General features: G+C 43.0%; 1 protein-coding gene across 3 annotated transcripts in view; it reads right to left on the bottom strand.

Annotated features, from left to right (window-relative positions):
• Window positions 1–27676, bottom strand: part of LHFPL3 (LHFPL tetraspan subfamily member 3) — a 244208-nt gene that overhangs the window by 35456 nt on the left and 181076 nt on the right. Inside the window, exon 3 of one of the 3 annotated variants that reach the window (XM_040061717.2) lies at window positions 2708–2755. The exons of 1 other annotated variant lie outside the window; for it this stretch is intronic. In XM_040061717.2, the coding sequence (XP_039917651.1) occupies window positions 2739–2755 (17 nt within the window). In that variant the 3' untranslated portion in view covers window positions 2708–2738. The remainder of the gene's footprint in view (window positions 1–2707; window positions 2756–27676) is intronic. One more of the 3 variants, XM_040061718.2, reaches the window with a different exon arrangement.

Below are 27676 nucleotides of genomic sequence, written 5' to 3'. Positions count from 1 at the left end.
TTGTCCCAAGGTAGGCTTATTGCATCAGAGTAATTTCTTGTGGTGTTGAATAATATATCCCTAGGGCTTTCCAGTGCTGGAAAGTCACACCATCCTTAGGGAATTGTTTCCTCTATTTGTTCTCCCCACTGCTGGAAAGGCTGTGGGAATTTCGTTCATCATATCTGATTTGAATATTTCTTTCTGAAATGTAAAACATGGTTGGAGGTGCTATTACCCACATATAGGCACTGAAAATCAGAACCACTTTCATTTATGGACTGCACCCTCACACTTATAAAATAAGAGAATATCCTTGACATAGAGGGAAATCAGTGGGGAAAACAAGCTTCTTCTAGCAGCACTGGGCTTACACAGAAACCAGACAGCTGAGTAAGGACATCAGCATGAAAAACCCAGATTATACAAATGAATAAGCTGAAATGTTGCAGGACTTAGCAGCTCTCTGCCAGATAAGGTGTCTGAGAGACAACTGGTTCCATCAAGCCTGTAGTGGGGATCAGAGCACTGAGAGGAGGGAGGTGGCAGTCAAGAGGATCAGACCAATTCAGGGAATCTGAATTTTGAACTAAGACTAATTTAGGGGAAGAAAATGGGAGCAAAAATGCTGAGTACTTTGGGAAGATGGGCTATTTCACAAGACTCAAAGACAAATTCAGGATCCTCAAGTGGTGCTAGAGACAGATCTGTGACTTGTCTTCTATAAAATACGGTCTGTGGACATCCATTCACCCAACAACTGTGGGTAGATATTGGCCATTGGTTTATTTGCTGTGTAGGATGAGGTCTTCTGTCTGCCAGGGTGGAAGGTGGGAGGCTGTGGGGTGGCCCAGCTCTGTGTATGTCATGGCTCCAGCATCCCTGAGGAGACACATTTTTTTGGGAGCCAAACTGAAGAAGGAGCCTGGCGATGTTTTGGTGGGTGGGAACAGAGATGTTCAGCACTCCTGCCTCAGGACCTCAGCTGAGTCTCAGAGCTCTGACTGCTGGCAGGGACTCACTGAGGAGAAGGAGGCAGGAAATCTCAAACCCCTTATTGATTCCTTTTCTTTTCTGCAACCCATCCCCAACACTAACCATATTTGAAAATGCAGCTTCCAGGCTTCTTTTACAATGGCTAAAAATATATATATATAAAATCTTAGCTCTAGAGAGAGTTATTTTGCCAGCCCTATTTTCCTCTGGCTTTGAGTTTCCCAGTGACGTTAATTAGGACTTCCTGAGCCTTGTTAGCCTGGCATTTTCCTTTGTTACTGAGAGCAGCGAAGGTGACCTTGCTCAGTAGGTGGATTTTCTCAGCTCTGACAGTCTAATCATTAATGTCTTAGGAACAGAGGTAGGGATCTTACACGGGAAACTTGAGAAGAGCTATAAAAACATCATGTAGACAGCTGGCAGTGTCAGCTGGCATAGCTCCAATAATTCAAAAGTAGAGGTGTTTCTGATAAGTCATCTTGATCTCACACAACACATGCTATTCAACACATATTTTTTGTTGCATAACAAGAAAACAACAAATATCTATCTGTGTAAGCTCAGTTGCTAGTAGTTGAACTGGGTATACTGAGACTAATAACCAGCATTCAACAAACTCCATTTTATTATCCAGGACAGTGGACCAGTCACCAGAACACTGATTTCTTGTAATCTGGTTTTGAAAGACGGCTTAAAAGTTATTTTGGTGGCTTCACTCTACTCCCCACCTCTACAGTCACAAAACTGTGGAATCGTGGACAGCCGTAAGTAGAAAGGCACTTCTGGAGGTCACGTATTCCAACTCCCTTCTCAAGGAAGGCCCAAACAGAGCAGGTTGCTCCAGGTCGTGTCCAGTCATGTTCTGAGGATCTCCAAGGATGGAGATGATACTGCCTTGCTGGGAAACCTGGTCAATATTTGACCAGTCTTATGACGAAACACCCCCACCAGCACACTTAAAATACGAGTGAATATGTGAGAAAAGAAACCCAGGAAGGGAATAGCTGAGTTCTGCCTCTCCATACCAGGCAGCACCACAAGACCCGTGTGGATATGTACGTTTCAAGCTGTTATGATTAGTCTCACCTTCATAAACTTTACATACACTAAGATTAAAAGGATTATATAAACACAGGAAAACATCATATTTGCTCATACCCATCTTTTTTAAACAGAGACTTTGCAAACAACATTCGTGATTCCGATGTGTCATCTGCCACAAGAAGCAGGAGTTTGACAACAGAAGAGTCACAAAGCATTGGCAATAGCAGAGCCGTCCTCGTCAGCCAGCTGCACCAGGAGCAGGCTTGGCTCCCAGAGAGGGCAAAGGAGGCGGCTGCTTTCCACGGGCAAGCACAGGAGAGTAAATTCTGCTCCTGACACTTCTAACTGCACGCTTCAGCATCTGTACCACGGATTTCTTAACAGCCATGTCAGGTGGGGTCCTGATCCTAGCAGGTACTTCTGGAGATCACTTAGGAATGACATACACAGCTTGCAAGATTTGCCACGCTAGCAGTTGCCACAAGCTACCAAAAAAGGCAGAATATTAAGACTACACAAAACCAAAGCTGAGCTGGAATATAAATATCAAATTAAATGCTTACATGTTGCTGAACATGCTGCCTAACATCAGAAACACGAGACAACAGCAGAAAGCCATGCAACGCATTTTGGCAGAAGCACGCAAACATTTCACAGCTTGTCCCCTGGATGCCATGCTCACACTTACGTTAGTCTGTGTCATACTACCTTAACTTGTTTTAAGCATTTCCATCATCTGTGAGGTAGGGAGGGAAAAACAGAATAGTTAAGGAATAGTCAAGTGAGATCTTGCACATCATAGTAAAGTTTGTAAACAATCTCGTTATTGGCTGCAGTGTGGAGAGTGTAAACTGTTCAGGTTTCTATCTCAACTTATCCAGACAGGGAACTTCCTGAAAGCCAGGTAAGTGATTCAATGGATTACTAAGGAGGCAGATGAAAAAAACTGGGATTAACAGAAGAGGAAATAGTGAGAGAATATAGATAAACATGTAAACAAGTGAAAAATTTTGGTGTCAGTAAGATTAATTTTTTTGCTGTCGTGTCAGAGTCAAAACACCCAGTAATACCTTTTGATCAGTGAGTAAATTTAAACACTACGTTAATCTGGCTGCTTCAAAAAATATTTGAATAAAAATACAAAATTAAAAAACCAACACCTACAAATCATTACAATGAATTAGACCAAAGATAAAACTGTGTCTGTTCTCATCTTGGTATGGAAAGATTGGTAGAAATCTTTCTTCTAGGTGAGAAATTACAGTTATAAAATAAAAATTATATATCAAGATGTTGTTGATACATTGCTTCTCATTTTTGATTATACTTCCAAAATCATAGGTACCATTTGAAAGACCCAGCTTACCAAATCCTTTTATGCACAAACTTTCTTACTGGCTTAAATTTTAAGCTTAGCCATGCATTGTTCTTTTAATTATGCACCCACAGGAGTGTCCTCTGGTGAGATCTTGTGCTGTGCTACCCTGAGAAAGCCCAGGGGAACCTAACAATGCTTTGGATTCCAACATATCTTCAGTCATCTCCTGTAATTACTCCTGTAATTTATTGTGAATTTACAAATGTACAGTGCTTTGCACAGTGCATAAACATTTCATGTCTATGAGGACAGATACTAAGTCACCCCAAAACTGAAGGATTTGTATCAAGAAAAAAAGTACTTGCACATCTACACTTTGCACTACTGAACAGCTAAAAATCTGTAACAAGGTGGAGAAAGCTCTTATCTTATAGAGAATGGCAGAGTAATCAATTGGCCTAAACTTCTGCTGTTCATGGGGAGCCTGAAAGGAGATACTAAAATAGACAGAATTTGAGACACTATCTAAAACTGGTAATTTCTTAACTAAGAACACAGACTAATGGTTCCACTATCACTTGAAAACTGTTTTGGAAAATTTAAGGACTTTACTGTGGGTTTAACATATACATCACAAAGAGCCAAACTACCACCAGAGCTGTATTTTCTAGCTGGGCCTAATGTAGAAGAACTGCTAAATACAGCTGAGAGATTATATACAGTAGCTGGAAATACCTAAAGGTATTGATTATGTGGTTGGAATGTCCCTTCTGAAAACAATCAACATATTGACCTTTCTGAAGAGTCACAGTAGGCAGAAAGGAAAAGAAAATAAATCTGTGTATGTGTGAATACATTTTTTTTGGAAAAAGAATTTTATTTCTGTCTTTCTTGGAAGCTGTGACTTTGTATACCAGTACTGGAGTGCCTCCATTGGCTTATCTTTAACAGTATTTCAGCAATGAAAAATAGAACAGATAGAGGTGCTGAAACATACACTGGATGAGTATTGAGATACAAAGCAAGGCAGCTGTCTCATTTATAGTGCTGGGGGAAAATGAGGGAAAGTATCTTATTAAGCAAATAATAGTGATATCATTTTCCTATTCCCCTATTTTATTTGTAGCGATGTAATCGTGCTTGGCTCCCTGCCTCCTCTGGCACATCCTGGTTCAAGTGGAACTGATGCTGCTTTGTGCAGATGAGGTGGCAGCCGTTAAAATTCAGAAGCATTACACCAATTGGATACACTTGGGAAATATCCTAGGAAACCCAATTCTTCATTCAAGCACTGATGAAGGTTCCCATGCACCTCATGCTCTCCGCAGACACTTGAGCTTTCCCTGGGATCACCCAAGGATGTCCCTGCCTGTCCAGCCCTGCGGGACACACAGTCTGTGCTGCCACCTCAGACCATGGGATGTGCAGTCCCTTCCTTGGAATGCCATGGAGAAGACTCAGAGGAACTTTGCTAAACCATGATGATGCGTGTGAGATACTGGCAGGCCTGCGGCCATCCGGGGGTGTGCCCAATTCCTTGTTTCAGCTGGGATCGGGAGAATGTTTCTGAAGTGGATTTCCCAGTGACTGTGTTCATTCCAGCTGCTAAAAGGCAACTGTGGGGCCAAGCAGGAGCTTGGCTGGAATAACGTCGTCTCTCCACCACGCCGCTTGCTAATGTAGACCTGGCCTGACTGAGTCCTGCTGACTTGATTGATTCTATTTAAATCAATGTGATTGTTTGTATGCAAGGTTGATGGAACTGGTCCTAAGTGGCATTTACTCCACCATGCTATTTGGTATATAAATCAGCCTTTTGGGGTGGTGGTAACTGTTTTGTTTCCACCGTGAATTTAGGGAAGTTTGTTAAAGACAATAAAGAAAATACATATTTGCTGTGAAACAACTGATACTAGCACTTGACTGGTCTTATTTAGATGTGTAGAACTGCCGTGCTCTGGAGGTAAAGAGATTTTTCTGTCTTTTGGGATACATGAAATAATCAAGTTCATTATAATGGCTTTCTTACAAAGTATCATATACATTGATGAATTATGCATTTGGTTACATAGTTTTAAATCGGCATATGGCTGTTTGTACCCAGTGATAAAATATTCTTTTAGCTGTTTTTTAATGGTTACAGTAAAATTCTGCATGATGTATATCTCAAGTAGTAATTTTCAGCTAGAAATATTGATGACATCTTGCCTCTGGCAATGAGCAGGTTTTAATAGTACAGTAAAGCATGTCCTTTCTTCTTAATTAGTCTTCATTCAATAAACATGCAGATTATTTACAAAAAGCCTAACACAATGGAAATGAAGAATAACAAATGCAATGGCTGTATTCCCAGGATCACATGCAATTCATCTTTACTAAACTAGTTGAGCCTCAATAATCTCAAGGTGTTTATGAAATAATAGGGAGGAAGCTTTAGGTTAAGCATATTTTGTATAAAAAGTAGCTGTTTAATTTGTTTCCTAAGATGAAGTTATTCCGTTTTTTTGGGAAAATTAAAGTGCTTAATGAGTTAAAGCCACAGACATCTTGCAGTGAGATATAAGAAGCATTGTCAGAAACAATCTTTATGATGTTGAGATTTTGTAGCTTATAATTAAACTTCATTTTTCAGCCTCTGTAACCTGTATCATCCTCACATGCAGTATTTTATACATCACAGCAATTAGTAAAACCTACAGGGCACATTTGGAAGAAGGCTTTCTGTCAGGAGCTGGTGATGTAGTGACTCAGCAATGCATCAGAAAGCTTTGCTTGTGCTAAGGCTTTGTGCACCTCCAGGGGGGCTGGACCTGTCAGATTAACACAAGGGGCTATTTCTGTAACATCCAAAAAGTTTCTGCTGTACATCAAAGCGCACTAGCTGCTTATTTTAGATGACAGCAGCTCTTAGATTTGTCTTGAACAATATAGTATTTAGCACTTTTTTGGTATGTACTTCTCCAAAAAGAAAATTTCCTGTGAAGCATTTTGTTGAAGAAGGGCTTCCCATTTGAGATCATCAGAGACATTTTCATCCTGTGCTTCAAACGTTCCAGTAAATTAACAGCCCATGTACAAAAGGTAAGAGACAGTCGTGGCATATTGGGGAGTTCTCCGAGCATGGACATCTGGATTTGTGCCCTGCTCTTCAGCTGAGCTGGGGTTTGGTCCTAGGCAGTGCAAAGAGCCACTTAAAATGGGGCTCCTCAACTGATCTGGTCTTTTATTTACTGTGTTAATTTTTTACTCCCAGCAACCAAAATCTCACCCTCCTTCCCAGACACTCAGTTATTTCACCCATTCTTGAAACTAACTTGCCTGAAAGCTGCTCTTTTCCCTGTGGTCATGCATGCTGGGTCACATGAATGTGCCATGCATAGCCTTCCACAAGAAGAGGGGCTGGGAATTACTTTCCCTTGGCTGCTCTTAAATCTGGCCATGATGTTTGGAGAATTAGTCTGAGCATTTTGCCCTGACTCATGTCTCCATCCTTGTGCCAGACTTAATGGGATCCTGACTGCAGAAGTGGGAAGCAGTGGAAGATATGAGGTCACAGATGTGTCCCCAAGGTCAGAATCAAGAACTCCTAGGAAGTTCTAGAGAGATAATGGAAATTACCTCTGAAACCAGGTAATTTCATCAAAGGTGTCACCATTAACACTTGGCTTTCACAATCTGCCCTTTGTTTGTGTAAATCTCAGAAGGATATTGTCAAAGAGGTTGCTGTTAACTCTAATGGCACAGAAAAGTGACTTGGAAAAGGTGACACCAGACTCAACAAAGGCACTGAAACTAGAGTGAGCTCTTCTGAGTCATGGCCTGACTCAGCTATCCTTGCTCCTGCTGCTCCAATACCACTGGAGCTGCCCTCTGCTCCTTTTTGCTGTTGCCTTTTCGTGGTCCCCTCTCAGCTGCCCATCCCTGCTCACCAAAATCCCTTAGATGGTGTGTGCTCCCAGGTCTCACTTGGCAAAATGGAGCTACATCTGCACATTTCTAAATGGGGATGGATTAACTGCCTGCTTAAAAGCTTCGCTGGATGGAGACCTGGACCTCAGAGCCAGACCCACCTTCATCGCTGGAGCCTGCAAGGAGGAGAAGAGGACACTGTTCTCCTTCTCACATGCTGACTGGGAAAGGGGTGAGCAGGAGTAGTAGAGAGAGCCCTGACTTGGCTTCTGCAGTGCATTGCTGTCAGCAGAGCACTGGGCAGTGAGGCTCTGAGTACCTGAACCCAGAACCCAGAGCATCCTGGGGAGAATTGACAGCAAGGCTGAGCTGAAAAGAAGTTCTATTATATTTTTTAATAAAAACATTTAGAGAAAGTTTTTCCCCCTTGACTTTTGAAAGAAGAAACACCTAAAAACCCAACAACAGTTTATATTCAGGCAGCTATTAATAGTAGTGTAAATATAAGATTTATACTAGAATATCTAGTAGTTATGTTAATACTTACCCATATAAAAAGCATTTTGGGTTTTTTTAGTAGGAACTTGGTTTTATTACTAATAATACTTTCATTTGAGTAGCTCTTTTGTGCGCAAAGCATGCCAATGATTGTATCTAAGTCCCACAATACAGGGGTGCTGGATCCTCCTTTACCTGAGCTATTTAAAAGCATCATGTTGTGCCTGTTACTATAAGAACACAGCATTTAGCACCCTATTGAAAATAAAAAAAACATTCTTCTTATATGTTTTCCCAACTGAAGCTTATTTCCACTGTTTTCTCAGAGAAGCAACAAAGTTTGGGCCTAATCAGTTTAATTGCACCTTCAGTTTTCATCCCTTTATGCTACTACCGTAAATGCAGGATTTTTAGAAGTCTGTTCCTGAAATTATTTCACCCATCAAAAGGCTTGGTTTTGCTTCTGAGGTGTATATCTCATATAGTAAACTTCCCTGCAGTATAAACGCCAAAGATCTCTTTGCCAAATCACTACAATCAACAGGAAATTCAATACCTATATCTATAGCAACTGGATGAGGTCTCTTTTAGTTTCTTTCCCCTTTAGGTTGCTGCTTTTGTTTTGGGCCTCCCTAGACTCTCAGCACAGCAGCATGAGCTGAGGGTTCTCACCAAGGCAGCTGTAAGAATCATTGATTTTTTTTTTGTTCAGTAGCAGAAATGAAAAAAAAAAAAAAAACCCAAAAAACTGTCAACCTTTTGAAATGCAATTCTGAAAAAAATAATTTCAGATCAGCAAAATACATGATTTGAGAGATGTAGTATAAAAGTAGAGGAGAAAAAGCCTGGCATCACAAAGTGGAAGAATAAGGTATGGCAGCTATTCTTCCCTGACCTGGTGTTCAAAGGAAAAAGTGTTCACTGAGGTCGAAACCCACTCTTCTACATGCAGAGATTTGAACCAAAACCCTTCTTTTACTAGAGATGTTCTCTAACTCCAGCCAGAGGTCACCTGGAATAAGATGTTCTCCAGCTCTCCTGCTGTGACTATTTTACTTTTCATTGCAACTGTACAAATGCTCAGCAGCTGAGCAGAGCAGAACACATATTTGAGTGAGTTTTCTGCCTGGTACAACCTTTGGTTGAGACAGCACCATCAGGTTTGAGCTTGGTGGCAAAGGCCAGTGAAGCCATTTACATTGAATTTGATCACACTGAAAGAACAGGTTTCAGCCACATTCCCCAGAATGTGCTGGATGAGTAGCAGCTGCCCTGGAGCAGAGGAGTGGGGGCTCCTTTCTCCCAGGCAAGGGAGGGCTGGAACCTTATTGCTGATTTTGACACAAATATATAGAGAATTGTTATGATCCAAAATTGCATTTCTTAAATAATAAAAAAGAGAAAAATACTGTTTCTAAATGCTGCTCACCCCTTCTGAACATCAACCATGCACATTGAAAATCCCATTTTTTGTGACAGCCCATGCATGTGATCTTTACGTGCACACACAGGAGAGCTGCTGGTGAATCCTTGTGAGCCTTTCAGCTCAAGGAATGTGGTGGTCAAGACAATAACATGATCTCAACTGACTTCCTTTGATTTCCTGGCCTCTCTGTCAGGCAGCCCTAACCTGAAGGATCTGCACATTGATGTTACCATATTAATCTCACTGGTTTAGATTCAAAAGTCCCAAGGTAGTATGTCAGCTCTCTTGCACACACTATTATTTTTGTATCTAAATCTTCTTTAAATATTGGGCAGACTCCCTTTTCATAGCTGAGTAGTTATTTCAGTAAGTGTGGCAGTTGATTTACAGTTGGTACTGTGTGCACTTTCTGTAGTGAAGCATAAAATTGAAAGGCTTATGTCAAATTCATTCATACATGGACACGCTCAAGAACAAATTAATTTTAAAGCACTCACAGGGTATATAATGTTTCTGTGTCATGCTTTACAAATCTATAAAGTAATTTATAACATAAAGCCTACTTTAGAAGAGAGCTCTAGTATAACAGATAGCAGAGTGATTTCAGTCTAAAATATCCCAGTGCTACACTCCCCCAGATCTGCAATTCAGATCTGATAGGAACCATGAGTAATCAGTTTCTAAAGCAAAATTATTATACAAGAAAAGGCTCTCAGTGCAATGTCCTTTTGCAAAACCAGGCTATTCTAGGACAAATTAGGTTTTCTAATCATTGGTATGCAGCACACGAGATAAGGTGTCAGATTCAGATCTCAAACTGGTACAAATTGGAAACCACAGCCATGGAGGATCAAGATAAACTCTTAAAGAGGCATATTGGATAAATCTCATACGTAACTGTAATACCAGGGCCCTTGTAATTAACATCCAGGGAGTTTTCACCCCATGAGAACAGATGCCTTCAAGCTGACACTACTGTTGTTGTCCTTCTCTTCTGGATGGCACAGCCCATGGAGGGTACCTCTGCACAGGGTGAGCATCTTCCCCGTGCCATTCGAGCACAGGGCCTTTGAATATCCTTCCAGATATATTAAAAGGACCTGATTCTTTCTGCTTTCTCTGGCAGAAGCTGGAACTGCCAGCACTGTTCAGCACCAGCCTCTTGCTGCGTGGACCAAGGAGCCCAGAAACCAAGAGAAGAGCTCCTCTCCCTGATCACAGCCAAGCTCCTTGTCTGCTTGCAGCAACTTCACGCCTGGAAATTCCCCCACAATGAGCACTTCTCATTCGCAAGTGTGGTAGGCAATCATCAGAAACATTCAAAGATCACCCAAATTCAGCCCTGAGGTGAGCAGCTAGAGCGGCCCTCAAATTGCAGGCTGGCACAGACAGGAGTGAGTGCTGCTAAGTCTAAGGAGCTGGCACAAGCCAGCTGTGTCACAGCTACCCCTGCTTCCACCCTGCATTTTTTTCCAGGGCCATTCCTGCTCTCTGCTAGCAGCAAGCGAATGTACTGACAGTACTAGGAGTAAAATATACAGCAATGACTGTGAACCGCTGCCGTGCTCCTCTTCCCACTACTCATCCCACTTGGCATGTGTGTTGCACCTGGGCAGCTAACTCTGTAATTTGGACACAAGTAGTGTGTTCCCTCATCTCCTCAGGAGAAACAGAGATATAATCAGAATTTAGAGCGGCTTTTAAAAGGTGCATATTTCAAAGGTAAAATTGCAACATAAAGCATTCAGAGAAACTATAGGCCAAGTACCGCCTGTGTGCAGAAGGGGGAAGGAAAATAGCATTCTTTGTTACAGCCAGTGGAGACAGACAAAAGGGTCTAACTCAAAGCAGCTGTCCCTACTCCTTGCATCAGAGGGAGGAAGCCCTAGTTGCAGTCCCCTCATGCAGTGAACTTTGAGGTATTTATATAAAGTGGAACAGGTTCCACAGTGCAGGGCAATAAAGGTCACCCCAGCACAGCTGGGCTGGTAACCAGTCAGTACAGCACAGCCACAGTGACGTGGGGAGAATCCCTGGCTATGGGGCAATGGGATCGTCCTTCAACACAGACACACAGGCTGGGGTCACCACGGAGCTGGCTGGGGCACGGTCACACAGGATGGAAGAGCTGAGCCTTGCCCTTGTCTTCTGGGCGCATCAAACTTCTCCGCACAGGAACTGCTTTTGTTGGACGTTCTCAAACTAGGTCCCCAAAAAGTCCTTTTGAAAAGACCGACCACTGCCATTCTCCTGTACTGCATTCCTCCTCACAGCCACCACATTGCTGACACACATGGAGGAAGAAAAGTCCTTATTCCAGCAGGAAAGGCTGAAAAAGGAAGAACTATTAGTCTGAAATTCTGCTATGAAAGAGGAAGATTTCAAAGGAACCTGAAGAAAAATTGCATCCAGCTCAGTGGGAATGCCTTAGGTACAGACTTCACCTATTTCTTTGCAGCAAGCCAGTTAGTTCTGCAACCTTAACAACTGCTTTAAACAAAGGGATTCATAAAATTTGCTTTATCATCAGAAAGCAGCGGCTGACCGGCGGGAGGCACAAGGAGCAGTGGGGTGCTGGAGGAGCCCTCCCCTAGCCCCATGACAGCCACTGACTGCCCCAGTGCAGCGGGGAGGAACTGCATCAGTGCCGTGCTGGGGGCTGTGCCACCTGCTGAGTGCTTTGTACACTCCTGTTTGCAGTCAATAATAAATACCTGCAATGTTAATAATTTGCACTAGAATGTTCTGTGACTTCTTTCTGCCTCAGGTTGCACTTTTTTCTTTAAAGTTTCAGTGCAGAAGTTCAGCAGATTTTGAGAACCTGTATCATTGCCTAAGGAGTTCCTGACTCCAAAAGGAGACCAAAATTCATCAGTTTTCCTGTGGCTGTCACAGTAGTACTGAAATATTAAATAATTGCTATTTGGATTGAGGTTTGTTTTATTATTATTTTGATTGTGAAAATCAGTCATAAAATCCTTGACAATTAGATGTATGTGTAGACCTATCCCACCATTCCTTTGCACGTGCAGAGTGTTCTGGAGTGTTAGACTCACAAAGTGGTGATAGTGTGAAGCCATGATGCTGTAGCACCCAGTGCTGTAGCACCCACCCTTCAGGGATCTAACCCCCCTAAAGCAGTCACAAAGCAGGATGTATGTAGGGAGCTTGCACCTTGAGAAGAGAGATGGGTTCCTAAGCTTGGGATCCAGGAAAGCCAATATAATGTAGAAGGACTCTGTGTCATAGAAAATGTAAAGGCCAAGAGAAATTTGAAATGAAAGACTGCTGAACTCTGCATAGAACACAGAGGAAATGTTCAGCTTTCCTGGTTGGTGGTAGTTTCTTCCACTCAGGAGCATTTCTCTGGACCCCTGCTGTTTCCTGCTCTTGTATTCCAGGAAGACAGTTATTGTTTGTCCTCCCTTCTACTGTATTAAATCTTTTCAGGTTGCTGTCATAAGAAAAGTCTGCTGGGACTGCCCTGGGCATCTCTGCAATGCCAGAAGGGGATGAAGTCTTGATATCAGTCTGTGGTGGGTATTCATTCCTAGCTAAGATTGTCTCCTTTGACAATGTGGTGTCTAAGATTTCGGGTAGGAGGGAACAATCCCTAGAGATCACCAAGTCTCCTGTCTAGGCCTAAATACAAATCTCCTACAGGTAGGTCCTCTCTCTGTGTGGACAAGGGAATTATTGAGTAAATGCCTGTATAAATTCCAGAAAAATGCTGATTAACAAATTACATTTGTTTCTCTCAAACACCGCCATCACTTTCTCAATGAACTGATGTGAAAAGGTTTCTCTCTGGAACTGGCTTTTTATCTGTGCTGCTAAGGAGGCAGGTAGGGTGTCAGGGTAAATAAGCTTGTGCAGGGCTCTCGGACATTATGGTTGGAGGTTGCCTCCAGCTGCCAAACAAACACAGCAAGAGTGAAGCCTGCAGTGCAGACAAACAATACACTACTGCCCCAGATTTCAAGTTAGCTTATATAAAATGTGGACTTATGCAATATATGTGCAATATAAGAGACTTTGAGGTGTTTGACTTGATATTTCAGGGCATAACATGAGCACTACGTAGGTTTAATAAAGCACACAGGGAACAAAAATTAAGAACTGCTTTCCCTGAGCACCATTTGGCAATAAGCCATCATCATTAAACACGGAGGTACCTAGTAGGGATGTGTAGAGATTGTTTCTAGACCTAAAACTGCTCATCAGCAGTGCAGATGCTGCATTGGATTGTGGCTGATAAAATCTGCAGCTTGCACAAGAATCGATGATATGTTTAAAAGATGAAGAGGAGGCAGCATACAAGACCTGTTGCTTGGTCAGACAAATCCACTGTTTTTAAGTACAGCCAAATAGAAAAGAAAAGGAATAGCAACTGCTCTAGTTAAGTGCTGTTTTTTCTCTAAGGGATTTGGAGGACAAATGAGAAGACAAAACTCAAGTCCTCTAATAACTCAGAAGGCTAATGAGACCACGACTGGCCAAACAGGGGATGCTGAGAGGGAGGCAGGAGCTGAGGCTGACAGTGCTATCTGTGGTCTTAGTGTCTAATAAGACATGCTACTGAGGATACTGAAAAACTGGGAAAGAGGCAGACACGAACTGCACAAGTGGCCAAGGACTACCGAAAGCACCTAATGGGGAGAGAGAGGTTTAGAAAGCACTGTCTGTCTAACTTATCAAAAAGATTGAAAAGTCTTGATTAGAGAGAATAACTCTTCACAGAGACAAATGAGCTTTTTATTTTGGTGGAAAAGGATGAATGGTTAAAAGCTGAAGCCAAATATATCTGAAGTGGAAATTAGGCAAAACATGTTAATAGTTAAGTGTTTAAAACAAGCTGCTGAGAGAAGACAAGGAGTCTGCAGTGCTTGATGAAGTTGTCTCAAAGCTTTTCTAAGAGACAATTTTCTTGAATGCTATGTTTCAGTCCATGCTAGTAAGGGCACAATTGGGTGATATTTTAAGAGTGGTGATAAAATCCAGTTGTCTTTTTCAGGTTCAAGCTCTGGGACACTGTATGAGCTCTCTGGAGATGCACAGAGGTGTACATGCCAACTGGGGGTCTTGCAGGGACAAGAGGCCCCTCCTTGCTCCTTCTCCCCTTCCAGCAGGATAGTCATGTCAGGAACCAGCACTGGCATTCAGTCCTAAAGCCTGGCTTGCTGTGTTTCCAAAATGCCTTGCAGCACAGTGAGCCCGTGCTTGTCTGTCCTCAATGAAACTGTTCCCAGAGCAGAGGGACAGCAGGGCATTGCAGGGGTGACCACATCAGCTCCCACCTGTCCCAGGCAGGATGGGCAGCTCGGGGCACTGAGCCAGGCTGACACAACTCCAGTGGGTGCTGCCTTCATCTGGGGGACCATTCAAGAGAACAACCTGTGTTCTTATCCTGAGAGAGCTTTCTACCTGCAACTCAATACTTTACTGAAATAAATATCCTCACTCCATTTTCTCTCTCTCTTCATTTTTCATAGATAAACAATTATTTTTTCCTGTTGGAGCACCAACATCCTTTAAATGCCTGTTAGAGACCTGTACTCTCACTTGGCTGGTGAGCTCACCTGTGCAGTCTCTGTGTGTCAGTCCTGCAGCCTGGACTAGAAAAGCTGTGCCGTGGCTCTGGGTCTGCCTTTGCACTCAGCAAATGGTTCCCAGTATATTTAGAATACTCAGTCTATGGTGGGATTGAACGCAATAGGGCTAAAAGGCTCAAAAGAAGCTGGGTATGATTTCATCTGTAGCAAAACAATGATCCCCACCTTCTTTGAAGCTTGTGGTAGCTACTTTTTATTCCTTTAAGTTGTCAGTCTCATGGCAAGAAGATGGCAAAAATTAACTCCCACGCTTGGCTTTGCAACAGGAAAGTGAGTGCGTCATGCAATGATGTTTCAGGCTTTCATCAGTTTATCTTTGACAAAATGCAGCTCTTTAGAGAGAGGAGATCTAGGCTGGGGAAAAAAAAGAGAATGTTGACATTCTATCCTGGTACTTCTAGACTTTTTTAGCGCGGAGGGCCCTTTACTCAACATTTAAAGCAATTGTCAAATATTCATATACTTACTATAGAAGAGTGAAAGTCTGAACAGTGGTAGGAGTGGTGGAGCAGCCCAGGGAGACAAAAGATATGTGGACTGAGCCTGAATGTGCAGTGCCTTGTGTTAACCCAGATCCCATGTCTGGGGCCCTTGAGTATTCAGCCCTTAGAGGGAGTAACTTTCCTCCAGCCTCTGATGGCTTCCCAAATATTAATATCCACTGACAAGTGGCTGATCGTGGATGCTCAGCAGGCAGTTGCCTGGTCTCATGGTGATGCAGCAAGGAATTTAAGATTCGGCACTTTTCCCAGCCCATGCTCATTCCAGCAGGACTCCACACATATTTCCTTCCTGTGACTTTCTAGGGAAAGCAGTTGAGTTACAAGGGACAAAGCTGTTTCTTGAGAAATACAACTCCTTAATGTGTGGTTAAGCACAGAAATATTTCTTGATTTGTTCATCTGTCTGATTGATTTTAAGGATATAGAGATAGGTAATAAACAGGAAAAATAATGTATCAGTGGTGTGTTTTCAGAAGGATGAAGAATGAGTTATTAAATGGAAAATTGAAAGATGTAACTGCACTCTGTCATGAGCATCTACACGTTTGGTCATGGTATAATCCATTGACTTTTCTAGAATTGTCTGAACTAAATAGTTAGAAGGGAGGTGCAAATTAGACATGAAGTCCACATTCATAGTCTTGTGAATTAAAGCATAGAATTATGACTTGTAGAGATGAACATTTAAATCAGCTGATTTAACAGCTATTAAAGAACACCTTGCAAACTCAAAAAAAAAAAAAAATCAAGAAAGACATCAGGATAAAATATTTGGAATTGACAAAGATAAATGGAGAAGTGGAAATTAATGGCAATTACAGAAAAAAGCAAACCCAAATCCCAAAGGTTTTCTCAGAAAAGTACTTTCTAGAGCAATGACGCCACAGAAAAGTAGAGGAAAGCAGAACTGATGAAGACATTAATCAAGGCATGAGTGAAAAGAAAATGAGATGCTTCAGGGCACAAAGATGACAAGAAGTATATCTGTGGCAATAAAGGATGATGGAAATCATACAGAGGGAAATATAACAAAGTATACATGAAGAAAGGATGCATGCACTGCAGAACACCTACTCTGACAATACAGTCTTTTGCTTTCACTAAAAGCAAAAATCAATAAACTCTGTGTAGGAAGAAAAGCTTATTAAATCATTGACTGTCCAAGTAGATATTCCTGTTGGCAAACACATTGCTCTGTGTGATGGATGGACACCAGGGTCAAGAGGTCGTTTACTGAAGTGATCAGGCTCCATAAAATCCAGATTTGCAAACAGCCGGGGCAGCAGAGGCTCAGTGCAGTAACTGCTGTTGGGTGATTTCCATGCACTGCAGCACTGTGAGCTCCTTTTTGGATCAGTGAGAGGGTTTCACTGAAGGAAGAAGTGGGAGACACTCCCACAGCTCTGGCCCTGGGCATGTTCCACATGTGCCTGCCCATGACTCTGCTCTGGATCGCAGCACTGTGGCTCACTCCTGCACCCTGCTTGCCCAACATGCAGCCTGGTGGTTCCAGTGGGATGAAACCATAACACTGTAATTCCTTGTGTGGAGACATGTCCTACCCCATCATCAGCAAAGGACTCCTGAACCCTGGGTGATAAAGGTTTGCTTGAAGGGATCTAGATCAAAGATCACCAAAGTTCAAGCCCAGCACCATGGGCAAGGATGTCAAGTTGCTGAAGGTCAGTCTACATCTGGCACATACCAAAGTAACAATAAAATGCCTCCTTTGAAGCTACCCCGTGTTTCTCCCACTGTCTGGCAGCAAGATGTAGCTTGATCCAATTTTAGCTCTCCCTGTTGGTTATTAATATTACTGGTGGTCTCTCATCCACCAGCATCAGCCCATTTCTTCCTTATTACCCCTGCCCCATCCCTATACCCTCAGCATCACTGACCCCTTTGTGCAAGGTGAAACACACAGAGCTCACCTGTTGAGAGAGAGAGGCAAAGGAAAGGAGCTTTCAAAGGAGAGCAATGGACTGTAAACTTCAGGAATGTGCATTTCATCCATAACTGTGCAGCTGAGCAGACAAACCTGGGGCACAAAGAGACCATGATCCTACAGGACCATTGGGCAAACCCAATACCCAATCTCCTTTCTTCTATGGCACCTTCTTCTGACCTGAGGTGATGGGACTGTCCTCTAAGGGAGCTCAAACACGTTTCCAGGTACGCCTCAGGGGCCTGTGCACGGTGGGCTGGATTTTGGTGAAGATGTGAGGTCTGGAAATGACAGCCACAGAAATGTCACATGCCCTTCCACAGCTCCCCTCCTCCTCTGAGTTTCCTCTTCCTTCAGTAAAACTTCTGTTCCAACCAATGCAAAGCATTTGCATTTCATGAAGTATTTCTTCCTTTAAATAATGCCTCATTATGGCTTTCTTTTTGTGTCAGGTATTTCTTTACTTTCTAATAAATAATAAAATACTAATTATTTTTTTCTTCTTGAAGGAAGATGGGCATGCCCTGAAGCTCGGAAATGCTCATTTTAGACCAGTGTGGAAGCAGTCTTTGAGGTCAAACTGCGAGTGTCCATAAATCCCCACAACCTTAACACTGTGTGTTTACTGCTGTGGATTGGGATCTACCCAATCTGACCTTGATGAGCCAACGGTTTTTCTGGCTTTTTTTAGAGTTTTGGGCTGGAGAAAGTACAAAGTGGTTTTTTTTTCCTTTTCCTGGAATACAAAGTGCTGTATCAGGCTGGTGAACACTTGGGGCTACTTCTGCTTCAATTCAGTCTGAGGAATGACAGGGGATTGAAATAAGCATTGGCCCTTTGGTTATTAAAAATTTATTTTGAGATGTTTTCTCTATCCAAAATTCACAACAAGAAAATCTTGTAGTTTTTTTCCTGCAAATTGTGGAGAATTTTTACATTCCAGTGCACTTTCTCCTGAATGTTAAGAGATGAAAATAAAATCAAAATGATTATGTACATTAATAATAGAATACACACATAAAGATAACCTTGAGGTGTCTAAACTTTCTGCATATTCTTCCAGATTGCTGACAGCTTTTGCATGTGAATGTATTAAAAACATGGAAAAAATAGAGCTAAATTGAAATGTAAATATTTTTGTCTGATAAAGAAAAATAATTTGTATCAATAAATCAGTCACATTTTGTAAACACTCTTTGTTTGCCACTATCAACAATAATCTATCTGCAAGGAATGAGTTTCTAACCTTAAGTAGCTAACTTACTGTCCAACTTTACTCTAGCTGACACTATTCAAATAAGTTAGAGCTTAGCAAAACTCTTCTTCAAGTTATACTTTTTTCCTCTAATAGAAAGAAAAGCTTGATTTTATTTTACTCAGCTCAGACAGCATCATCCCCTTGATATTATGTTTATTTAGCAAGAGAAATGAAAGCTTTCTTTTTTTTTTCTTCTGGAAAAACTGTATTTGCAGAAAAGAGAAAATCAAAAATTTCTATAACATGGTTGGCAGGAACAAATGATGTGAAAAAGATGTTACCACTTACTATTTTTTATTTCTTTTGCATTTTTGGCCATGTTTAGAAGCAATGCCATCTATGATCCATGTGTATGATGCACTCATGAAACTAAATTTTCCAAATTTAGTTATGCAACGAAGATGCACAGAATTTATCTGCAAGTTACTCAGATACCAGAATTTTTGAAATTATTTGGGCCCTGACACGGTGAAATCAATTACAGCTGTATTGAACTGCCTTCATTACTAGGTCAAATATATCACGGGGACATTTTCTATGGAATTTGATTGATGTGATGCCAAGGAGGAAGTTTGCTTTGTAAAGTTACAGGAGACTAAACCATTCAGACTTCTCTCTGGTCTAGTTATAGACATGGAATATTTAGTAAATGGCACAGTCTAACCCTTGAAGAAATTTTACTGAGGTTCTCAGGAACTAAAAAGGGCAATAATCTGCTTTTAATGGAATCAGTACAATCCCACAGATGGAACTTGTTGGGTTGCAGCCTGGTGTAATCACTGCCGTCTATGAAGAGTGAAGGATACAGTGGAGAAAGAAGTTCTTCAGACATTTTCTTTGCAGCAATACTGTATGAAAATAGTTTGAACTATCAATCCCAGAATGACAGATTAATCTAATTTGGGGGGAAAAGCAGAACTGACACTGATGGATGAACGGTGGCAGGAGGGGCTGAGAGCAACCATGGAGCGGGAGTTAATCCTATTGCTGCATCCAAGAAAGGACCTCATCCTCCAGCTCTGATGACTCAGCGGAGGGCAGATATTCAAGGAAAGGTCCAACTCTGTTTACTTAAAAAATTGGCTGTGGGAATTTATTCTGCATAAGAGATGCAGGACAGAGCCCTCGGTTATGGCTGCGAGGTGTTACAGTTCCCCTGCTCCCCCTCCTGCCCCTGGAAAACCCACAGGAATCCCCAAACAAAGTGCTACATTTCTCATTTGAAGATCTGCCAGTCAAAACTTCATTTTTCAGTTTTCTTTGGAGCAATATATTATCAGATGTATTTAGTGCCTAATTTAATTTGGTTTCCACATGTCATTGTGTTTGTGAAATATCTTTCTTTTCAGTGAGGCAGATGCAATCACCAGATCTTGCTCTTTGGCTTAATTTCCAGTTAATTGTCACATTTGTTTTTCCAAATCCAGGCCAGCCAGCTAAACATTCTTAATAATTTATAGTTCTCAATGCCTATTGGCCTTGCCAGAAATGCTAACTTTTTTTCTTCAGCTCATTGGGAGCTGGGAAAAGACTAGAAACTGCAAAGGTCAAGAGGAGTTTCAGATTAAGGTTTATGTTGTGCTGTTATTTGAGTAAACAAAGGTAAATTCCAGCAGGAGGGATGAATTTACATCACATACAGTGTGTATTGATTGTGGTGAGGCAGAGCTGGAATAGAAATCTTTTTCCATTGTGAGACGGACTGAGCAGGAGTGATGTGAGAGAATGTGGAGGAGATTTACCAGAGGGTGCTGGGATGGGTAATGAACAGCAGAGACAGGAACAGCAGGAAAACACCCATTAGCAGAGATTACTGCAGCACACAGAGCCTTTGCACACCCTGCCAGAGCAGGTTTTCATGCTGGCGCCCAGGGTTATGTCTATACTAGCATGTGAAATCAGACCATGTTCTCCTCTCTAATACTGAGGGCAGGAGGCACAGCATGGCAGCACCTATCCTTGCTTCCCCAGCCTTGCCCAAATTGTGGGCACCTAACGTGCATCTCTTTGAAGGACAAGTTGACTCCACACTCTGTCCTAGGGTGACTGTGTATCCCCCAATCATCTATTGGGTGCAAAGGGGAGGGGAAGCGCGGTTTGTTTTTCCCCAGGAAAACTCTGCTCCTCGGAGTAACCTTGAAGCGGGGGAGTTGGAACACTGTGAGACAAAAGAAGCTCAGTTGTTTTTTCTCCAGCAGTTAGTTAGTTAGTTAGTTTAGTGCTAGCGTAGTTAGACACTAGAATAGCTGAAGCTTTTTTGCCTTTTTTTTTTTTTTTCTGCTTTTTTTTCTTTTCCTCTTTTTTCCTTCCTTTTTTTTATTTTTTTCCCTCTCCTCGGAACTGTTCCAACCTCTCCGGACTAAGGACCTGGGGAAGCACCGGGGGCCTCCACAGGGGACCCACCCCACCAAGACCAGCTCTGCACATCTCCTTTTCTCCCAACGCCAGCAGAGACGGAGCGGTGGAGCACAGTGACGACCCTCAAGAGGAGACTTTCTTTAAGTTTGTTATCCCTCCGCAAGCGGCACGAAGCTCTTGTCATCAGGTATTGTGCTAGGAGTGCTTTGCCTGTTTAATAAACAGGTTTTTTCCACTTCTCTCTGAGGAAGTCTTTTCCCGAACCGGTTGGGGGAGAGGAGGGGGGCCCCGTGGGAGGGTTTCTCCCAAAATCTGCCTGAAACCACCACAAACTTCCTGGAGCCCAACATGGAGCATGAGAGAGTGGGAAAACCCTGTACTGATTGGTATTTAGCAGTCAGTAACTATGCTGCTTGAACTCATGTCTCTTGGGGTGGGGGCCTTGATGTGTTTTGGATCCTTAGGCTTCTTTGAGGTCTTAATACATTTGTGGTCCTTAGGTTTATTTGCATATCCAGAGATAGCCCCAATATTGTCACTAATACGCAGTTTTTACAGTAGAGGGACACGGATTAGAGTAGCTATTGGCCTTGGTTTAATGATAATAATTTGTAGGAAGTTTATAAAGGTGCTGAGATCTTTTCCTACTGTGTATGGGTCATGGTTATGGTTATTCACCCTGTTTGTGGGAGGAGGAGCAGAGGATGAAGCGTTGCAGTCTTTCGTTTCCTTCTTCTCCTCTGAATCGGTTAAATCATTGTTGGAGAATGTTGAGTTTCCCCTGAGTGTTAAAGAGACCATCTTTCTGGTATGTCATCTGGTAAGCCTCCTCTATACAGTCTGCAGCTTCTCTAGAATATGGGCTGAGATTTCTAGAGGGGCTGATGAAACTCCCTGCACCCTGACTGCCTGTGCTAGGGCGGATGTTCAAAGGGAAGGTCCCCTCCACCCATCATGCCACTGATGCCACATGGAGCAAGTGGATTGCTCTTATTAAGCAGTGCGCCCGTATGGGTAAACTGAATCGCCCTGGGATTTTGGAAATAATTGCCAATTGGCCTGAGGGTGAAAATTTTGGTCTCACAGATGAAGAACAAGAGCAAGTGACACGGGCTGAAGAGGCTCCACCATAGAACCAATTGCCAGCAGAGGAGACGCATTATGCCCTTTTCACTGACGGTTCCTGTCGTATTGTCGGGATGAACCGGAAGTGGAAAGCAGCTGTGTGGAGCCCCACATGACAGGTTGCTGAGGCCACTGAAGGAGAGGGTGGATCAAGTCAACTTGCAGAACTCAAGGCTGTTCAATTGGCCTTGGATATTGCTGAAAGAGAGGGGTGGCCGAGGCTCTACCTCTATATCGATTCACGGATGGTAGCCAATGCTCTGTGGGGATGGCTGAAGAGGTGGAAAGAGGCTAATTGGCAGTGTGGAGGGAAACCAATTTGGGCTGCTAAGGAGTGGAAAGACATTGCTACCAGGGTAGAGAGATTACCTGTGAAAGTCCGCCACGTAGATGCCCACATCCCCAAGAGTAGAGCTAATGAGGAGCATCGAAACAACGAGCGGGTAGATCGGGCAGCAAAAATAGAGGTGTCAAAGATTGATTTAGATTGGGAACACAAGGGAGAGTTGTTTTTAGCTCGATGGGCCCATGATGCCTCAGGCCATCAGGGCAGAGATGCCACCTATAAGTGGGCCCGAGACCGAGGGGTGGATCTAACCTTGGACAGTATTTCTCAGGTTATCCACGACTGTGAGACGTGTGCTGCCATCAAACAGGCCAAGCGGGTGAAGCCCCTATGGTATGGTGGACGGTGGTGTAAATATAAGTATGGAGAAGCCTGGCAGATTGATTATATTACCCTACCCCAGACACATCACGGTAAGCGCTATGTGCTCACAATGGTGGAAGCCACCACGGGGTGGCTGGAGACCTACCCTGTGCCCCATGCTACTGCCCGAAACACCATCCTGGGCCTTGAAAAGCAAGTCCTGTGGAGGAATGGTACCCTTGAGAGAATTGAGTCAGACAACGGGACTCATTTCAAGAACAGCCTTATAAACACCTGAGCTAGGGAACATGGCATTGAGTGGGTGTACCATATTCCCTACCATGCACCTGCTGCAGGCAAAGTGGAGAGGCACAATGCATTGTTAAAAACCCAGTTGAAAGCATTAGGTGGGGGATCTTTCAAGAATTGGGAGCAGCATTTGGCAAAGGCCACCTGGTTGGTCAACACCCGAGGCTCCACCGACGGAGCAGGCCCCACCCAGGCTGAGCCTCTGCATACAATAGATGGAGATAAAGTCCCAGTGGTGCATGTCAGAGGTCTGTTAGGGAAGACAGCGTGGATCAAGTCTGCCTCAAGTACAGACAAACCCATTTGTGGGGTTGTCTTTTCTCAGGGACCAGGTTGCACATGGTGGATAATGCAGAAATATGGAACAACACTATGTGTACCTCAGGGAGATCTGATTGTTGGGTGAGAATCATTTATAAACATCACTGTCTGCTGGATGCCATTGCCATTGTCTCTACATTAAACCACGAAGAATGAAATAGAAGGAAATGTGTAAGTGAGAGGGTATGTGTTAAGTGTTGAAGGTATGAGCAAGTGTTGAAGGTGAGAGAGGAATCCTGCCACCCTGCAGGATTCAGTGGCTCAGTGTGGAATGTGACAGGAGCATGACGGGTATTGCTTGTATTTTTTTGTGGGGAGAACGGATGGAAGTTTTATGTGGATAAATACACGATGTGGCATATACGTTGGTTTTGGCCATAAGTCGACGATATGGTGATAAGGGGTGGAAAATGTCCTGGGGTGACTGTGTATCCCCCAATCGTCTATTGGGTGCAAAGGGGAGGGGAAGTGCTGTTTGTTTTTCCCCAGGAAAACTCTGCTCCTCGGAGTGACCTTGAAGCGGGGGAGTTGGAACACTGTGAGACAAAAGAAGCTCTGTTGTTTTTTTTCCCTGGGGAGTTAGTTAGTTTAGTGCTAGCGTAGTTAGACACTGTAGAATAGCTGAAGCTTTTTCTGCCTTTTTTTTTTTTTTTTTGCTATTTTTTCCTTCCTTTTTTTTGTTTTTGCCCTCTCCTTGGAACTGTTCCAACCTCTCTGGACTAAGGACCTGGGGGAAGCACTGGGGGCCTCCACAGGGGACCCACCCCACCACGACCAGCTCTGCACATCTCCTTTTCTCCCAACACCAGCGGAGATGGAGTGGTGGAGCACAGTGACGATCTTCAAGAGGAGACTTTCTTTAAGTTTGTTATCCCTCCGCAAGCGGCACGAAGCTCTTGTCATCGGGTATTGTGCTGGGAGTACTTTGTCTGTTTAATAAACAGGTTTTTTCCACTTCTCTCTGAGGAAATCTTTTCCCGAACCGGTTGGAGGAGAGGAGGGGGGCCCCGTGGGAGGGTTTCTCCCAAAATCTACCTGAAACCACCACATCTCCCTTGACAAGTACTGACTAAATCTTCCTTTTTGCAAGAGCTTGGGTCCCTTGCATGTGTCAGAACTCATGCACAGGTGTCTTTGGGGTGTCGGTCCCACCTGAACTGTGCTAGTGGCTGTGGTGTCCTTGGCCGTGCTGTTGCAGAAGAGACAGCCTGGGGGTGAAAGGCAAAGCCAAATAAAGAGATGGCTATGTCACAGCTACCTGATAAAGTGACTTCAGCTTGTAATCAAGGATATACGAGGAGAGCTGTGGCCTATTTGCTACTTAGTGAGGCTTGCAGCAGTGGTAGGTGCAATGATGTAGGTATCATTCATCTGTATTTTCCAACCTCTAGGTGCATTTATTTATGGATACATTTAGCCTCTGCTACTCCTTCTCTATTGCTGTGCCTTACAATCTCATCTGAAGCTAACTCTGGACCTTCTGCGTGAAGTGTGCTTGCATCTCTGCTCAGATCAAACAGGGAGAGAAGCAGAGCTGACCCTGCTGGATGTGCGAAGTGCTGGCCAAGAGGGGTAGAGCTGTAATGAGTCTAATGGTGTGACGTGCCTGAAACCAGTGTATGGGCTCCATGTCTATACCATGCCAGATACTGCTGTCTCAGCCTTGCCTGAACTTGTGGGGGATGTACCTTAGTCACTCTGAGAAAAATATTCTGAAGTTTTTAAAAATGTAATTGAACAGTGAGAAATGAGGAGGAAAAAGGAGCAGCTTTTTGAACAGAGCAGTCCTGCTGTTCAGGAAAGCAAAAAGTAACGTCCAGAATGGAGTGGGACATGAATACAGGGAAACACTGACACAGATATTTTAAAATAATCATATGGAATGAATGGAGAATGAAACTACAAAATAAACCACAAACAGAACAAATTTACATGAAGATGAACAAAACCATGGAAGTTAGACTCACTATCTTTATCTTGTGTGAAGGTTTTATTGTGCCTTTAGGATAAAAAGGAGCTTGAAAGGATTATATATCTCAAGAAACACATCTGCTGAGCTTCTAATGATTATGCTGCGGGTAGAAGACATTGCTTATCAAAGCCTAAATAATGTTCTCACTTTCTCGTTTAAACAGGAGCCATAAAGTCTGGGAGTGGGATTTCCCAAAGCAGGCTCATGCCAGAAAAATACCTACTCATTCACTGCTGACAGTACTGGGGACTTATGACTAATTCTGCATCAATTATGCTGCTGATCTGCTGTTAATCTATACACAAATCCTGTCAGTGCATTAATTCCCCTTAGTGCATAGACAGAAATAAAGCAAGATACAGACAAACCAAATAATTTATTGCTTTATTTGCATTGTGATCATAATGAGGATGTTCCTTAGCAAGGCTTGGCATACATGAGCTGGTCACATCCCCTTTCATTCTGGAAGTGTCCCAGGGCTTCCCAGGTGAGTTTAGTGCTTACAGAAAATATTACATTGAGAGCCTTGAAAAATTAAATCTTTCCAAAGAGCAGAAGCCCATCCAGTAGAAACAGATTTCTCTACAATTTCCCACCAATAGGCTGCCTGATGTCCTCTGGAAAATGGGATTTTCTGTAGGAGATGCAGCTGTGCCTGTTGTTACCAGAAGGATGTCCTTGTATCTTCATAAAGCCCTCCACAACTGAGCAAGGTGGCAGCTGTGGTCCTGTTGGGCACGCAGAGTCAGCAGGACAGAGAGGATGCACATGCACACCTGTGCTCCTGCTCTGCTGACAGCCTCCTGCACCCTGCCCTCGTTAGCCTGACTGCACTCCAGCCCAGCCCTGCCTCTGTCTCCCCCTTTGTCTCTGGTGGCACCAAACCTCACAGGCTGTCTCTTTCCAGCCCAGGTCTCTCGGCATAGCCCTGCTCTGTACCTGCCCTGCTCCCTGTACATGCACACAACATTCCTGCTTGGTTCCAGCAATGACAGACAGGGCTGGATTCAATCCGGTGAATCAGCAGCCTGACTCACCATTAACAACCATCTTTCCCAGGTCCTCAAAGCACCTAGCACCAGATCTCAGCTGTAAATCATTGGCTATAGAGCAACCATGCTAGAAGGTGCTATGAAATTCTGCTCCAGGTACATGGAACACAAAATGGTTATTTTTAATTTTTACCTGTGTTGTTCCACATTCCCATTCATCTGAGAGTGAAAGAGCACCAAGGTGTTTCTCACAAGACCCAGTAGGGCATCCTCCCACGTGCTTGGCTTTGCTTGTTACCCCTTGATAGCTTTTTTTTGTTGTTGTTAGCCAGCTGCCTCAGTGGGTTTAAAAATAATTTAATTTATCCAAATCCGTTCACAACATTCCTGTAATGGTTTTTAATTGTGTAATTAGTGTAAAGACATATAATCATGTAATTAGGCTGTGTAATTACAACATGTAATAATATTGTAGTGCAGTTATGCACCTTTTTTAAACACAGGGGAAGAAAACCCAACATGCATATAGCTCCAAAATCATAGCTGTGAGTCCCAGAGTGTCTGCAAATATTTCATTACATATATTTTTGTGCAATCATTGACGTTTAAATATAGGAATAGATGCTGTTATAAGACTGTCAAGGAGACAAATTATTTTTGGAAATCAGCTCCATTAAATTGTGTGGTGTCAACAGAAAATGGTTGTGCACAGGTGGGCATGCTAAAGGCAGGTGTTAAGGAAGGATGAGGAAATTTAGCTGAAGATGTGGTTGTAAAGCACACTTAATTCCTTCATGGATGCCCTTATTGCAAATAATAATGGTGCTTTCATCATGTAGCCTGAGTCTCCTTTTCTCGTGGTGGAATTGGATGAAGAACTGATCAAGCTCTTGCTTCAGGCCAGTGAAAAACCTCCCTGTGGCTTTGGCACAGTAGGCTTACCCCACTATGTGAAAGGATCTAGGGATTCTTGTACCCATGGAAAACTGGTACCTTGTCTTGCTCCCCCCTACACTTGCACTGGCAAAATCAGCCTTCCTTTAAGGGTGTAATGCACTTGGATTCAAGCACTTTTTTAAGACAGAGCAATGTATCTCAAAAAGAGTTTGTTGGTGTTAAATTTCATCAGCTCCCAAGTGGACCAGACAATCTGTTCCATTATGCTGGAAAGTGTTTTACAATTCATAGAATCAAAGTACAATGGGATTAATTGTTAGTAATTACTGACTTGCTTTGAGGAGTTCAGGTGAATGTCTCCAATGTTCCTCTACATTTTGCTCATTTTAAGAAAAGGATGGTAAATCCCCAAACGAGGCAGATGTTGCAGGTTCTGTACATGACATCACCCCCAGCTGTGAAAACAATGCTGTACCTGTCACTAGTTTTGTACAGAATTAATGAACAATTTGAAAAACATATCACATCCTCAATATTTGATGGACATGTTAATAACGCCTTATTT

The sequence above is a fragment of the Hirundo rustica genome, chromosome 4, assembly GCF_015227805.2.
Source record: "Hirundo rustica isolate bHirRus1 chromosome 4, bHirRus1.pri.v3, whole genome shotgun sequence".
NCBI classification, from domain to species: Eukaryota; Metazoa; Chordata; class Aves; order Passeriformes; family Hirundinidae; genus Hirundo; species Hirundo rustica.
The sequence above is the reverse complement of the archived record's forward strand: the minus strand, read 5'-3'. Positions and strand labels throughout refer to the sequence as shown.